General features: G+C 39.4%; 1 protein-coding gene across 1 annotated transcript in view; it reads left to right on the top strand.

Moving 5' to 3' along the window:
* The window catches only part of CPAMD8 (C3 and PZP like alpha-2-macroglobulin domain containing 8), a 125,777-nt gene extending 116,247 nt beyond the window's left edge, over positions 1-9,530 (top strand). The window contains exons 41-43 of the mRNA XM_075281044.1: positions 274-345; positions 8,995-9,166; positions 9,359-9,530. Of these exons, the coding sequence (XP_075137145.1) occupies positions 274-345; positions 8,995-9,166; position 9,359 (245 nt within the window). The 3' untranslated portion in view covers positions 9,360-9,530. The remainder of the gene's footprint in view (positions 1-273; positions 346-8,994; positions 9,167-9,358) is intronic.
* The last annotated feature ends 6,547 nt before the right edge of the window (positions 9,531-16,077 follow it).

Raw genomic sequence — 16,077 nt, 5'->3', positions numbered from 1 at the left:
GAGTATAATATAGATTTAACTTAAACGATAACATAAGGCACACTGTTAATTTGGATAAAATAGGCCAACGATGTGTTTAATTGAAGGGTTAAACGGCCCATGTTATGTGGGACTTTAGCCCAATACAGCTATTTATTATGTATGTTATTTCCCACTGTCACTTTGTAAGATAAATGTATTTCCTGAAAATTGTAGAAAATGTTATTGCCTTTCTGCAATCATTTGTAATTAATGTCATAATGTACTTTATAATCTTAATAATGTTTATGATAGAAGACAATGCATCACAAGAGGAAACTTACACTGTCGCATTACCAGAACAGGAAGAATCCCAAGAGAAAACAGGTAAAGATTTTACCTATGGGGGGCATCACATGAAAAATTCTATATCCCTGAACAAACCAGGTCCAAAATGCCAAAACAAATAAATATATTGCATAGTCTGGTAGGCAAATACACTGGGGACCTAAATTCGGGGTCAGTTATCCTTCTAGATATACTATAAAGGTAAACGGTAATTGCTCCAAGTTTATGGTAAAGGACTTGATGCTTCAGTTTGCAGAACAGAACATTAACCCTTTCGCTGCCAGGCATGTATGCTATACGTGCTCCCAAGGTGGCACTTCAGTAGCGGAGGACGTAGTTACTACGTCCTCCCTACTAATGTCCATATCTCTGGACTGCATCAACATATCTTGATGCTTTAAAATGCATTTTAAAGAAGAGACTCTCATCTTTAAAATGATACCAGGGACTTGATGATTTTACTTACAGTCTTGGAACGATTCACTGTTGAAAACACTATTTGGCATTGAGATCCAACTGCAGATCTCAATTCCTGACAGCGTTTCAACAGTGAATTGCTCCAAAACTGTACATCCAATCATCAAGTTATTGATATCATTTTAAAGATGAGATTCTCCTCTTTAAAATGCAATTGAAAGCATCAAGATATGTTGATGCCGTCCAAAGATATAGAGCTCCAAAGTGCCCCCCCCCTCCTGTCTAAGCAAGCAATTTGCGATCTATAACAGGAAAGGGAGAGGGACACGAGCAGTTCAGCAGAGAGAGAGAGAGACAGAGAAACGATCAGACTCTCTGCATAACTTGTATGTGACAGCAGGAGGGGGGTGGCAGGGACTCTATTGTCCCTATTAACCCTTCTCCTGCCAATCAGAGCGTATACTATACATTTGTCTCTGATTGTCACATACAGTTATAATGTAATTCCCCCCTGAGCTTTACTAGTGGGGTATTCTTATGTTATGCCTCCTGAACATAACCAGGAAGTTTATTGGCGCTGTGACCCAGACGTTTACCATTGTCCAGGTTGCAGCGCCAAAAAAAAAAAGTCGCACCAAACACTTATACAACATATACATAAAGTCGCAAATAAAGTTTACATTTCACCCAATCCCTGTCCTGTCTATACCTGAGCTTTCTACAGTAAAATGCGTCTCTAGTGATGTCCGTTACACACTAAAATAATAGTAATAACGATTATCACTAGAGATGAACGTATAGTTTGCTAAAATTTTTATAGGGGGATGGAAAATAACATTTTTATGTGAAGTCCTATTTAATTTGCATGCACAAAATGGGATGGCGCATTTCTGCGATTTTGGCGATTCTTTAACACCCGCCCCTGTAAATATATACATGTGTGGTATGTATGAACTCCTCACATATTGCAGTTTTATGGACAGTACATTATGTTTGCAGAAAGGGATTTCTTGAGCCGCACTTTACTGGCAAATTTGAATTTTTGCGCAATTTTTGCTAGTAATCTCTGTTTGCGGCAAAGTTGAATGAAGGTGGTTGTATATATAAACTATTAAATTGTGTTTTTATATACGGTATGCTGTGTACTCTGAAAAAAGTTAGATTTTGGTATCACAGTCACAGTTTGGTAGGTGCAGTATAGCTTTTTAACATATTAGTGAACAACAGCAAAATCCTGCTTGTCTTCTGTATTCCTGTTTTTGGGAGTCCGAGCTCTTGTTGTAGTTGATGTTTGCGGTAGATATAGTATATTTACACATTGTAAACACCATAAGCTATTATTTTAAAAGTATTTTGTATATGAATGTGAGATTGAACATGAGTTTTAGGTGCAAATATGTGTTTTAGCGTATTTTTTCAAAAAATTATTTGTGTTGGTCGCAAAGTTGCATGTGACTATCGATGACCCATTAAGACATTTGTAATCTTCAGGTTGTCTACTTTCAAAAAATATATAGGGTTTAGGGGTTCACTTACTTTTCATGGTGTGTAATCCAAATGGTTTTCATGGTGTGTAAACATTTTATAGGATGATACTTTTTTAACATTTCCAGCTTCAAAGCAGATTTTTGTTCCTTCCAGTTCTAGCGATTTTCTGAAGACACGTGCATGCGGGTTCAGGCCATAGTGATATGTATGAACTCTGCACATGTTGAACTCTTATTTTTAGGAGGTTTGGTGCATTTAATTTTTTGTTTGGTTTCCGCTTTTAACAACTAATATACATTTATTTGCATTTTTTCATAAAACATTCACTTTAAATCAAAATTGCATGAAGGTGCCTGTTCGTATAAAGTACCAAGTGGCATTCTGACAATGCTGCAGGTGTCTACTTTAAGAAAATATATAGGTATGGGGGGGGGTTGGATGCTTTTTTAATGTTGCAATTTAGGTTTGATTTATCCATCTCAAAACTGTGAAAATTGCTCTGGCTACTGGAGGTGCAAAATTTACAGAGACCCTTGGCAGCGAAAAGGTTAAGTCCACAAGACCTAGTGTCATAACTATGTGGTGAGGATAGTGTTGTAAATATCCTCTATAACAGGAGTACTGAATAACTTTTAGACACCTGTAAGCCGATGGCTGGTAAAGTGATGGAGGGCGTGTACATCTCACCCAGACTGCTGAGGTGGATGAGATGAGAAAAAAAGTCCAGAAGCAGTTGTTCTCAGTAGACAACTTTATATAAAGAGAAATTTTCTCTTCATTTGCCATCGTGTGAACAGACTCAAAGAGCATATATGTTATGCACAGCTTGAAGCACTGTGAAAAGTCAGCTGTCCAGTTAATGAGAAGACCATGAATGATGGGTTTCTTGAGATACTTAAAGCAAGGTTAAAATATATTTTGAAATCCTATGGAGTGAATAATTGTGTAATAGATGGTCTATATGTTCCTTATAGAATATAGCTACGTCTTACCACTTAGATCCAACATTGTGGCTTCAGGTTCAGGCCTCTTGACATAATAGCGTATTCTCTGAGTGTATACACATATATGCTTATACAGATGTTGTCAGAGAATAGACCTCAGAACTTAGAATCTGAGATAAGGGTGCAGCTATATAATTGCATCTAAATATCAAGATCTAAAACTTAAGTTACAGATTTGAGTTTGACAAAAAGGTGAGCATATAGCGTACTCTGAGTATATGCACAAATACGCTCATGAATGATGTCAGAGGTCAATCTGAGCTTAGCATCGGAGACAGGGATGCAGTTATGTCATTCAGCTCTCCAGTTATTATGCTCTGTTTCCTGATTTTGGAAACTGCTTACATATGGCTCTAATAATTTGCCTAGAAATATGACAGCTCAGAAGTGAAAGGGCACTATGTGCATTTGGTGCCTACTTTTAGTCATTTACACTGCATTGGGAGGCAATTGCAGAGGCTCTGAGATACAATTTAAAAAAATGACTCCCAAATAAGAGCCTATTTTAAAACTTACATCTCTAAAGAAATTCAAAAGGTATAGTGATAATAGCCAAGAGCGCTTCCCAAAAACTAATGTGCAAAGTGAAAATTGCCATTTTTAAAGAAATAGGCCATTTCAGTACCCAATATGGTTTGCCTACTATGTGTAAACAGAGGCACACACTTAAAATTTTAAGGGATTATCCAAGACATGGCCCTATTTTTATAAATGTGTCCTTTCAGTGTGCAATATGTTGAGCCTAGCTTGTGACAGTAGAGTTATCCCGAGTAACTGAGTTATCCCAGGTAAAACAACTTGTTTGGCTTTAGGAATGCTTATTTAGATGTGTTGGCATTTGGAGACTACTAGGGTATATCAATAAATTAGAATATCGTCAAAAAGTAATTTTTTTTTTAAAGTAATTCAATTGAAAAAGTGAAATCCATATATTATATTGAGGCATTACAAACAGAGTGAACTTTTTCAAGTGTTTATTTGTTAATGTTGATGATTATAGCTCACAGCCAAGGAAAACCAGAAAGTCATTATCTCAGAAAATTAGATTATATAAGACCAACTGTAAAATTAAAGGGGTATTCCCATGTACATAATCGTATCTATATTTGTAGATAATTAAAAGTTGAACATTTTTGCAAATATAAGTAATAGAGATGAGCGAACACTAAAATGTTCGAGGTTCGAAATTCGATTCGAACAGCCGCTCACTGTTCGAGTGTTCGAATGGGTTTCGAACCCCATTATAGTCTATGGGGAACATAAACTCGTTAAGGGGGAAACCCAAATTCGTGTCTGGAGGGTCACCAAGTCCACTATGACACCCCAGGAAATGATACCAACACCCTGGAATGACACTGGGACAGCAGGGGAAGCATGTCTGGGGGCATAAAAGTCACTTTATTTCATGGAAATCCCTGTCAGTTTGCGATTTTCGCAAGCTAACTTTTCCCCATAGAAATGCATTGGCCAGTGCTGATTGGCCAGAGTACGGAACTCGACCAATCAGCGCTGGCTCTGCTGGAGGAGGCGGAGTCTAAGATCGCTCCACACCAGTCTCCATTCAGGTCCGACCTTAGACTCCGCCTCCTCCGGCAGAGCCAGCGCTGATTGGCCGAAGGCTGGCCAATGCATTCCTATGCGAATGCAGAGACTTAGCAGTGCTGAGTCAGTTTTGCTCAACTACACATCTGATGCACACTCGGCACTGCTACATCAGATGTAGCAATCTGATGTAGCAGAGCCGAGGGTGCACTAGAACCCCTGTGCAAACTCAGTTCACGCTAATAGAATGCATTGGCCAGCGCTGATTGGCCAATGCATTCTATTAGCCCGATGAAGTAGAGCTGAATGTGTGTGCTAAGCACACACATTCAGCACTGCTTCATCACGCCAATACAATGCATTAGCCAGTGCTGATTGGCCAGAGTACGGAATTCGGCCAATCAGCGCTGGCTCTGCTGGAGGAGGCGGAGTCTAAGGTCGGACCTGAATGGAGACTGGTGTGGAGCGATCTTAGACTCCGCCTCCTCCAGCAGAGCCAGCGCTGATTGGCCGAATTCCGTACTCTGGCCAATCAGCGCTGGCCAATGCATTCTATTAGCCCGATGACGTAGAGCTGAATGTGTGTGCTTAGCACACACATTCAGCTCTACTTCATCGGGCTAATAGAATGCATTGGCCAATCAGCGCTGGCCAATGCATTCTATTAGCTTGATGAAGCAGAGTGTGCACAAGGGTTCAAGCGCACCCTCGGCTCTGATGTAGCAGAGCCGAGGGTGCACAAGGGTTCAAGTGCACCCTCGGCTCTCCTACATCAGAGCCGAGGGTGCGCTTGAACCCTTGTGCAGCCTCGGCTCTGCTACATCAGAGCCGAGGGTGCGCTTGAACCCTTGTGCACACTCTGCTTCATCAAGCTAATAGAATGCATTGGCCAGCACTGATTGGCCAGAGTACGGAATTCGGCCAATCAGCGCTGGCCAATGCATCCCTATGGGAAAAAGTTTATCTCACAAAAATCACAATTACACACCCGATAGAGCCCCAAAAAGTTATTTTTAATAACATTCCCCCCTAAATAAAGGTTATCCCTAGCTATCCCTGCCTGTACAGCTATCCCTGTCTCATAGTCACAAAGTTCACATTCTCATATGACCCGGATTTGAAATCCACTATTTGTCTAAAATGGAGGTCACCTGATTTCGGCAGCCAATGACTTTTTCCAATTTTTTTCAATGCCCCCGGTGTCGTAGTTCCTGTCCCACCTCCCCTGCGCTGTTATTGGTGCAAAAAAGGCGCCAGGGAAGGTGGGAGGGGAATCGAATTTTGGCGCACTTTACCACGCGGTGTTCGATTCGATTCGAACATGGCGAACACCCTGATATCTGATCGAACATGTGTTCGATAGAACACTGTTCGCTCATCTCTAATAAGTAATTAAAAATTCTGCAGAGTTTTAAAGATTTTCTCTAACTTTCTTAGTGGTGACAGTTTATCTTGATCGGTTGCTAATGGTTACAACTATTAATGCAGAAACTTTCTCTGGTCTGGGACTTGTCAGGAACCCAGCTATGACTTTCTTATTGTAGCCGGGTTATCAGGCAGGGACACTACATGTATCAGAAGATATCCTGATATCATGGCTGATTTTCTGACCTTAGAAAGTTTTTGCATTAGTGGTCGTATCCATGGCAACCGATCAAGATAACAGACTGTCACCACTAAGAAAGTCAGAGAAAATCTTTAAAACTTTGGAGAATTTTAAATTACTTAAATTTGCAAAAATGTTTAACTTTTAATTATCTACAAATTTAAAAATAATTATGTAGATGGGAATACCCCATTAACACAGAAATGTTGGCCAAATGAAAAGTCTGTCCAGTAAATGCCCTCAATACTTGGTCGGGCTCCTTTTGCATGAATGACAGCATCAATGTGGCAATGTGGCATGGAGGGATCAGCCTGTGGCACTGCAGAGGTGTTATGGAAGCCCAGGTTGTATCATAGCAGCCTTCAGCTCGTCTGCATTGTTGGGTCTGGTGTCTCATATCTTCCTCTCTCATAGATTCTCTATGGGGTTAGGGTCATGTGAGTTTGCTGGCCAGTCAAGCTCAGTGATATTGTGGTTATTAAACCAGGTCTTGGTACGTTTGGCAGTGTGGACAGGTGCCAAGTCCTGTTGGAATATAAAAATTTCATCTCCAAAAAGCTTATTGGCAGAGGGAAGCATGAAGTGCTCTAGAATTTCCTGGTAGACGGCTGCGCTGACTTTGGACTTAATAGAACACAGTGGACCTACACCAGCAGATGACATGGCTCCCCAAACCATCAGTGATTGTGGAAACTTCACACTAGACCTCAAGCAGCTTGGATTCTGTACAGCAGCCTCTCCACTCTTCCTCCAGACTCTGGGACCGCGATTTCCAAATGAAATGCAAAATTTACTTTCATCTGAAAACACCTTTGACCACTGAGGAACAGTCCAAAACTTTTTGATGATATTCTAATTTATTGAGATGCACTAGTATGTCAAGCTTGTAGAAGAGCCCCTGACACACCAGTAAAGTGGAATCCCCAAGTAGCCCCATTTTGTACCACTAAATGATCTTATCAAGAGGTGTAGTAAGTATTAGTTTGCCAGCTGACAGTAAATATGTAAACTTTATTTTTACCCTTACAAGATGGATTGAACATACACTTAGGAAAGTAGTAATACCATAGTACTGCAGTCTATGGTACAAGTGTTCTATTAAGTTTACAATACCAAGCCTGGGAACATTTAGCAAATTACTATTACTGGCTAACTTCACAACCAATCGGCTTGTTAAATCTACCGTCTCCCCCCCAAAAATCCCCCACAGATGGCATGGTCACAAATGTCACAGTGTCCCTGGTTGAAGACCATTCCAAGTGGATGTTTCATGTGCAAAATAGTAGGTATTTGATCAGCTTTGGACTTGGTGACGTGTTTATAGACCTGACATCCACCGTACATGTACAGTGGATACCTGGAAAGGGTTAACAGCTACTGTAAGATATTTCACAAGTGCGCTGATTTTGTTTGTACTTGCTTCACTTACAATTAAGCATGTAAAGGATTTGCAATTATCTATTATGTCTTGTACTACATGTTCTGGAAGATGGTGTATGCTTTCACCACCTTGTGATCAGACATCAGCCATATCCACATAATAAGAACTACTGAAATAGTTTATTGTGCAAAATTAATTGGTCAATATCTTTATTTTCCTTATATAAATATCATATAACCATTTAGAAAATAAGAGTTGTTCAGTTTAGGAAAACCTTGTTTCATGTACCCTATTAGACTCAGTTCACTTCTGCGTTCGGTATTCTGTTCGTTAAGTCTGCATGGGGACCCCCTGAACTGAATACCGAACGCATTGACAAGTGATAGACTATAATAGGGTCCGTGTACTTTCCACACGGAGTTCGGACAAGTCATGCGGAGAAGAAAGTAGTTCATGAAGTACTTTTCTGTCCGCATGTTCTGTGCAGGAAAACAAACGGACACCATTATAGTCTATGAGGTCCGTGTGCTTTCATAAGCTCACTGTTTGCCAATACATTCGGTATTCTGTTCGGGGGTCCCCCATGTGAACTCCCCGAACGGTATACCGATCACAGATATGAACCAGGCCTTAGGGAATTCTAAGTTATTATTGTCAGCTTCTCTGTTTTGGGAAGTTTGTTGGCCAGGGAGCCGACAAAGACACTCCAGAGGACGTGTCCTGCATTACACATGCTACTCATTTTAGATACTATATACAGAATATTTCCTCCTTTATTTCTCCTGTGGTGGTGCTGAAGAGCAACTGAACACTTACTGCCAGGTTTCCTCACAAATTTCTGGTAATCGCGGTAGTGGGACACTTTGTAATCTGCTTATTGAGAAAAGGACCTTTCTAACACACAGTGTTCAGGATGACCGTACACTTATTCCTTATTTTATTTTTGAGTAGTTTGGCCCTGTCTGCAAGCTTGCTGTTTCCAGTGACAACCATATGAATTATGAATGCAGTTCATTTAATTTTATACATTCTTGTAATGTTTAACAACGCTGAACATATTCAAAGGCATATGAAAGTGAATACCTATATAGTTACAAATGCCTGGTATTGGCGAATATAGTATAAAACCAAAAAGATACAGTTATTGAGTGGCTGTGGGTGAACTGAAATACATTGGAATCTCATTTATTATCTGACTGATACTTTTCTAGCCAAGCTTTCTATAACGCTAACACCTATCTGTTTAACAGAGGAAGAAATGCCTGTTCACCAACCAGAAGACTCCTATTATTCATATGAGTATGATACAGATCCATATGCTGTAGACAGTGATGATGCCATTGACATTGCTGTGGAGGTTACAACGGTTACAGACTTGGCTGAGGACACAGGCAAAGTGGATAGATCTTCAATCACAGAATGGTAATGACACATCTACTTCAATGCATTAAATCTAGTAGTAGTCTCTTCCTATAACCAGTGGATTTCCATTGAAATATCTATTCTAGAACACTTACATGAAACCTCATATTTCTATTGGTAGAATCTAAAACCTTGAGCTACTTATTTTTCTGCAAATTGTTTGATCTTGTGACCTCTTTTTTTTTCACTCAGAAAATGAATTGCCCAAGAATATTAAATGATGGAGAAGAACTATTTCCATATGTAAAAATCACGGTATCATGAGTGTACAGCAAATGGAAATGATTGAACTGGTTATAAACATATTTGGTATTCTATAATATTTTGTTGGTTTACTTGTATTTTCTGTTTTGTATTTTTTTTCTTTTGTGAACTCTTACCAATATTCGAGCACCAAAAGTAAAACATTTTGGAAGCGAGAGGGCATGAAGTTCACCCGTGCCAACAACCAAGAAAACAACTTTTATCTCTTGAGTTAAAAACACTCATCTGTTGACTCTACTGTCCACAACATATTTTCCTTCCAAGTAATCTAACCTTATAAGTTTCCTGCTTACATTGTAAGACAACTGCCTGCATGAGTTGCAGGAGGAAATTATGTCACCCCAGAACTAAGACACATCTTTAAGTCTCAACTTCGCCATATCCTAACATAGCTGTGCTTTCCTCTTGTCACAGTGTTAGTTGCATTTGTATATTTGTTGAACTTTTTATTGTTTATGTATATGAAACCCATGTGCAGATTTTATGTATCTATTACTAAACATCATAAGTATACATGACCTCAAGATTCCCATCCTATAAGACAGTTCACAGCCTATTAGGGCCCCTTCACATGGTGTAAGCGTGCCGCTCATTTAGACTCGTATACATGTGTCCGAGCACTGTGCTTCAAAACAAAGCCCATTGATTTCAATGGGAAGTGCGCGTATATGCCGATATATGTGCACTTCCCATTGAAATCAATGGGCTCTGTTTTGAAGCGCCGTGCTCGGACACATGTACAGTCCTATGAAAAAGTTTGGGCACCCCTATTAATCTTAATCATTTTTAGTTCTAAATATTTTGGTATTTGCAACAGCCATTTCAGTTTGATATATCTAATAACTGATGGACACAGTAATATTTCAGGATTGAAATGAGGTTTATTGTACTAACAGAAAATGTGCAATATGCATTAAACCAAAATTTGACCGGTGCAAAAGTATGGGCACCTCAACAGAAAAGTGACATTAATATTTAGTAGATCCTCCTTTTGCAAAGATAACAGCCTCTAGTCGCTTCCTGTAGCTTTTAATCAGTTCCTGGATCCTGGATAAAGGTATTTTGGACAAACAATTCAAGTTCAGTTAAGTTAGATGGTCGCCGAGCATGGACAGCCCGCTTCAAATCATCCCACAGATGTTCAATGATATTCAGGTCTGGGGACTGGGATGGCCATTCCAGAACATTGTAATTGTTCCTCTGCATGAATGCCTGAGGATTTGGAGCGGTGTTTTGGATCATTGTCTTGCTGAAATATCCATCCCCGGCGTAACTTCAACTTCGTCACTGATTCTTGAACATTATTCTCAAGAATCTGCTGATACTGAGTGGAATCCATGCGACCCTCAACTTTAACAAGATTCCCGATGCCGGCATTGGCCACACAGCCCCAAAGCATGATGGAACCTCCACCAAATTTTACAGTGGGTAGCATGTGTTTTTCTTGGAATGCTGTTTCTTTTTGGACGCCATGCATAACGCCTTTTTTTATAACCAAACAACTCAATTTTTGTTTCCAAAATGAAGCTGCCTTGTCCAAATGTGCTTTTTCATACCTCAGGCAACTCTATTTGTGGCGTACGTGCAGAAACGGCTTCTTTCTCATCACTCTCCCATACAGCTTCTATTTGTGCAAAGTGCGCTGTATAGTTGACCGATGCACAGTGACACCATCTGCAGCAAGATGATGCTGCAGCTCTTTGGAGGTGGTCTGTGGATTGTCCTTGACTGTTCTCACCATTCTTCTTCTCTGCCTTTCTGATATTTTTCTTGGCCTGCCACTTCTGGGCTTAACAAGAACTGTCCCTGTGGTCTTCCATTTCCTTACTATGTTCCTCACAGTGGAAACTGACAGGTTAAATCTCTGAGACAACGTTTTGTATCCTTCCCCTGAACAACTATGTTGAACAATGTTTGTTTTCAGATCATTTGAGAGCGGGCTGTCCATGTTCGGCGACCATCAAACTTAACTGAACTTGAATTGTTTTGTAGAAAGAAATGGTCCAAAATACCTTCATCCAGGATCCAGGAACTGATTAAAAGCTACAGGAAGCGACTAGAGGCTGTTATCTTTGCAAAAGGAGGATGTACTAAATATTAATGTCACTTTTCTGTTGAGGTGCCCATATTTTTGCACCGGTCAAATTTTGGTTTAATGCATATTGCGCATTTTCTGTTAGTACAATAAACCTCATTTCAATCCTGAAATATTACTGTGTCCATCAGTTATTAGATATATCAAACTGAAATGGCTGTTGCAAACACCAAAATATTTAGAACTAAAAATGATTAAGATTAATAGGGGTGCCCAAACTTTTTCATAGGACTGTATATGTGTGTAAATGAGCGGTGCGCTTACACCGTGTGAAGGGGCCCTTAGGGTGCATGCACACTACGTAACGCCGGGCGTGTATGAGAGCCGTACACGCCGGCATTACGGCAGACTGCCGAACACTTCCCATTCACTTCAATGGGAGCGCTCGTAACAGCGGCGTTTACGAGCGCTCCCATTGAAGTGAATGGGAAGTGTTCGGCAGCCCTGCTGTAACGCCGGCGTGTACGGCTCTCATACACGCCCGGCGTTACGTAGTGTGCATGCACCCTTAATGTGCTATTTTAGCCAAAAGCAGAAGAGCCTATAGGGTGGCGTTTCATGTGTCTCTTCTTTTGTGGCCTCATTACATTTTGGAATAAAAAAAAAAAATGCATGCAAAATCTGCATTGCAATATGTGTAATCTAGGCCTAAGGATATTTAGGAATACACTGGATCTTAAGTATCAAAATTTTCTTAGACAAATAAAACCCACAGCATGTAGTCTTCCATTTATTTTCTGAACTGCTCTAAGAAAAACTGGACTCTATCAGTAAGAAGGCCACGTTCTGTCTCAGATAAGTTTTAATACGTCAGGACCATCGGCTACCCATCATACATAAATGGCTGGTAGCACTAATAGGATGAAAATAAATAAAGCTGCTGAAATATACAATCTCTCTCTCTAAAATGAATTGCACAGATGACTAGTGTAGAGCAAGAGAGACTCATCCAGGGGCGTAGCTATAGGGGGTAGCAGTTGATACCAGGCCCAGGACTGCGGGAGGGCCTCTACAGCTCTATCTGCCACACAAAATATACCACAATCCAAGGTAAGAATGGGGACCCCTTACAGATTTTGCAACGAGGCCCAGGAGCTTTGTTACACCTCTTGGCTCCATTGCCTGTTATATAATTCTGTCTGTTTTTAGGAATTATCAAGTATTCAGTGAAAGACAAAATTAGGAGTGGAGGCCAACCAGTGATGAGCAATAATGGCACCTGTTCGGTGTTTGACCCATTCCTGGTTTTAGCTTACAGTTTGATGTAAAGCCCTGACCAAACACTGATGTAATATATGGATATTATCAAATATCAATCAAGAGTCAGCTGAAGACTCTTTATCACAGACCCTAATGTTAAAATGCAAACAATTCTCTGCCAAGAGTTTTGGTTTGTTTTTTTTGCCCTTATGCTCTTATTTTGGGGACAAACATTCATCTTTTATTCAGCACCTTTAGCATCAACTGCACTGCTATTCCCATTCTGCCTTTGAATAATTGGTTGTATAAGGTTCATGAGACAGAGACATACCTTGAAGTTCCTGAGTTTCAATTCAAAACGTGTAAGGGGCCCACACTTACCATGTACTATCTATCATACTGGTGTCTTCTGATGTTGAGACTACGTTGGGTCCCAGGGCCCGATAGCGATTGCTACCTCTGCACTCACCATAGTATAGTGTTTCATGTTCATCTTTTTCTGAAGGTTTGAGCCAGAAGCGCAATTTGAAACTCCTGGGCCTAACTGTATAATCTGTAATAGGTCACCTATCAATTTTGTATTTTATGTGGCAGAGGGATCTTTGGGGGCCCCCACACAGTCCAGGGCTGGACAGTGACTGAATGCCACACCACGCCCCAGGTTTGGACATATTGGCCCAGATTTACTAATCAGTCAGTGTAAACTTAGGCAGTCTGAAAATTTGCCAGATTTATCACAGTGGCTAGTGCTGAATAACTCTGGTGTATCTTTAGTTTAGTTATAGGCTTGGACCACACTCCACCAACATATGCTCAAGCAGAAGGTGTGTTAGCTTTGACAGGGTGGCAGGTAAAGCCAGCCGAATGACAAAGACAACATGCCCAGATCCATGCCATACCAGGGAGAACCTTCTTTTAACCACTCCATTCTAGTCTCACCCTTAGTGACTGGTTGCAGTGCTCACATGTATCCTATCTCTACTTCAAGACTGACAGAAGCTGCAGTGCTGGATCAGTGGGACATGTTAAAGGCTAATGTGTTTAATTTATTTGATACTGTTTCCTGTCTTTAGACAATTTTGTAAAAATCTTGGACAAACATGAAATAAGCCCAAGACATGTGAATGCTTTTAACTGTGCATTTTAAGTATACATTCCATACTATACCTAAATGTAAGGTTATTCTATCCAAATCCATGCTCAAACATCATTTAAGGGTTTATGAAATTTTGCAAACAATTTTAGTTATTTCTCCAATGCATATAAAAGTTATAAATGAAGATGTAACACTGTTTAACTTAACTTTCTGCAGCGTGATATCTTTCTGTGCCATGATATCCTATTTCGGAAGACAACATTCAAAACCCATTGAAAGGGTTGAATTAACACTGTACCACAGTGTTTGCAATTTTATGAGTCATGTTAATCTTTGCTACATCTGTACATCTCTTAATGTCTTTAATATGAGCATTTGTAATTCAAAGTGTAACAATTGAGAACACACAAGAGAACAGTAGATGGCAAGTGCAAGTCCCCTTTTTATGTTTTGGATTTTTCTTTGCTGTTGTGTTGGGTGGTTCAGGGAAAATGTTAGTAATATACTTATTAACCAGTCTAACTTCCTTTTAATAGAAAACAGGCTCTAAATTCTCCCAGTCAAACCTCTAACTGAGCTGTAACTAGGGAAAATCTGTACTCATTTGTATTGCCAGTATGTAGAACTGTAGATTTTGCCAAAGGGGGGGGGGGGTCTTTTCAAGTGTCTGTATCTCCAGTTTTATACCATCTAGAAAAATTGTTCTGGTATCACATGAAAGCTGATAGTTCATGCTGTATATAAAACTGTGTTTTTAACTACTGATATGTCTATATCGATATATTTAACTAGATATATCTGTGGTCTTTGCAGCATTTTGAAGCTTAAGAATCTCAACTTTTCTTTGACACCCAAAGCACTTTTCTAGGTGGTATAAAACTCAAGATACAGCCATTTGTAATGAGCATCCCCCCACTTTGGCAAATGCTGCATCTTTACATACTGTATAGAGTATGGGTGCATGGGGCAGACTCTCCCTGGCAGTGTTAGCAAAGCTCTATTAAAAGGAAGTTAGTAAACATTTTTGTTATACTCTTAGTTAATTTCATACTGCCTCCCCACCCCCAACACAATTGCAAAAATAAAATAAAAAAAATAAAATAAAGAACAACTTAATATTATTGTTCAAGTTTGGTTATGTATAGTGACTTGTCTTGGGCTCCTTCCCGGTTGTTACTGGTTTCACAAATCTGAAATGCTTTCTTTCAACTACTATCTTCATAAACTATACACCTGCAAATACCATCTTCTATCGGCAGATTTGACAAGATGAAAAGCACTACATGCAGTGCTATTTTTCTTTCCAAATCGGGGACCCAACAGACCCCATTGTAAATGTATCCAGCAATAGGTTGTGTTTCTGTTATAGATGTAAGCCATGATGCAAGTGTGAACAGATCCTCGAATACACACTTGGGAGTTCATTACTTGAAGGTCTAATGCCAGTCTTGGCATATGGAGGGAAACTTATTGGAAACGAAAATAACTGCTAACTTTAATATGCTATCCTCCTCCCAACAAATAACTTAATGTATAAAATCGTATGTTAAATTATATATAATTCTACTGTTTTTCTTAATTCTTGTATATACATTAAAGGTGTTGTTTTTTTTTTTTTTTGTAGCTTTCTTGCCAAAGTGGGTATATTTTGTTTAAGATTTTGGGCCTAGGGACAAGGCAAGAAAAAAAGGCATTAACCTTTGGACACTTTTATTAATACTGAAAATGTATTTTAATCATTCGCTACTGTCCAGCAGCATCTTTATGTGTTACTAGTGGAAGGTCTGATATAATGTGTTAGTCAATGCGCTGCTATCTGAGATGCATAAGCTTGTACTGTTTGTTCCTGGTAGATCTTTATATTAAATTGATTAATTTTGTATTTAATAAGTGCAACATTACTTAGTGTCCTCACACTTCTTTTTATGGCAATAAATTGTTTACAAACTCTGTTTTTTTGTGTATTTATATACAATATGTATGTAAGTCCGCTGTCATAAGGAAAGTGTATTAGAAACATCTGAAAGTAAGAGAGACTGTATCCTGAAATTTAGTGCAACTTTTTTTTTTTTTTAACTCTTCCAATAATTTAGGTAAAATAATTTTTGTGTCAAAGGTGTCCATAGGATTTAAATAAACAATATTTGAGACGTCACAATATGTATATGCCCAATTGTTGAAAATAAGCATTGGAATACAAAATGGACAATGGTAAATGATAGAAAAAGATTTTCTGGTAACATTATTGAAGAGCTC

The sequence above is a fragment of the Leptodactylus fuscus genome, chromosome 1 (genome assembly GCF_031893055.1).
Source record: "Leptodactylus fuscus isolate aLepFus1 chromosome 1, aLepFus1.hap2, whole genome shotgun sequence".
NCBI lineage: Eukaryota > Metazoa > Chordata > Amphibia > Anura > Leptodactylidae > Leptodactylus > Leptodactylus fuscus.
This window is presented reverse-complemented; position numbering and strand designations above follow the sequence as displayed.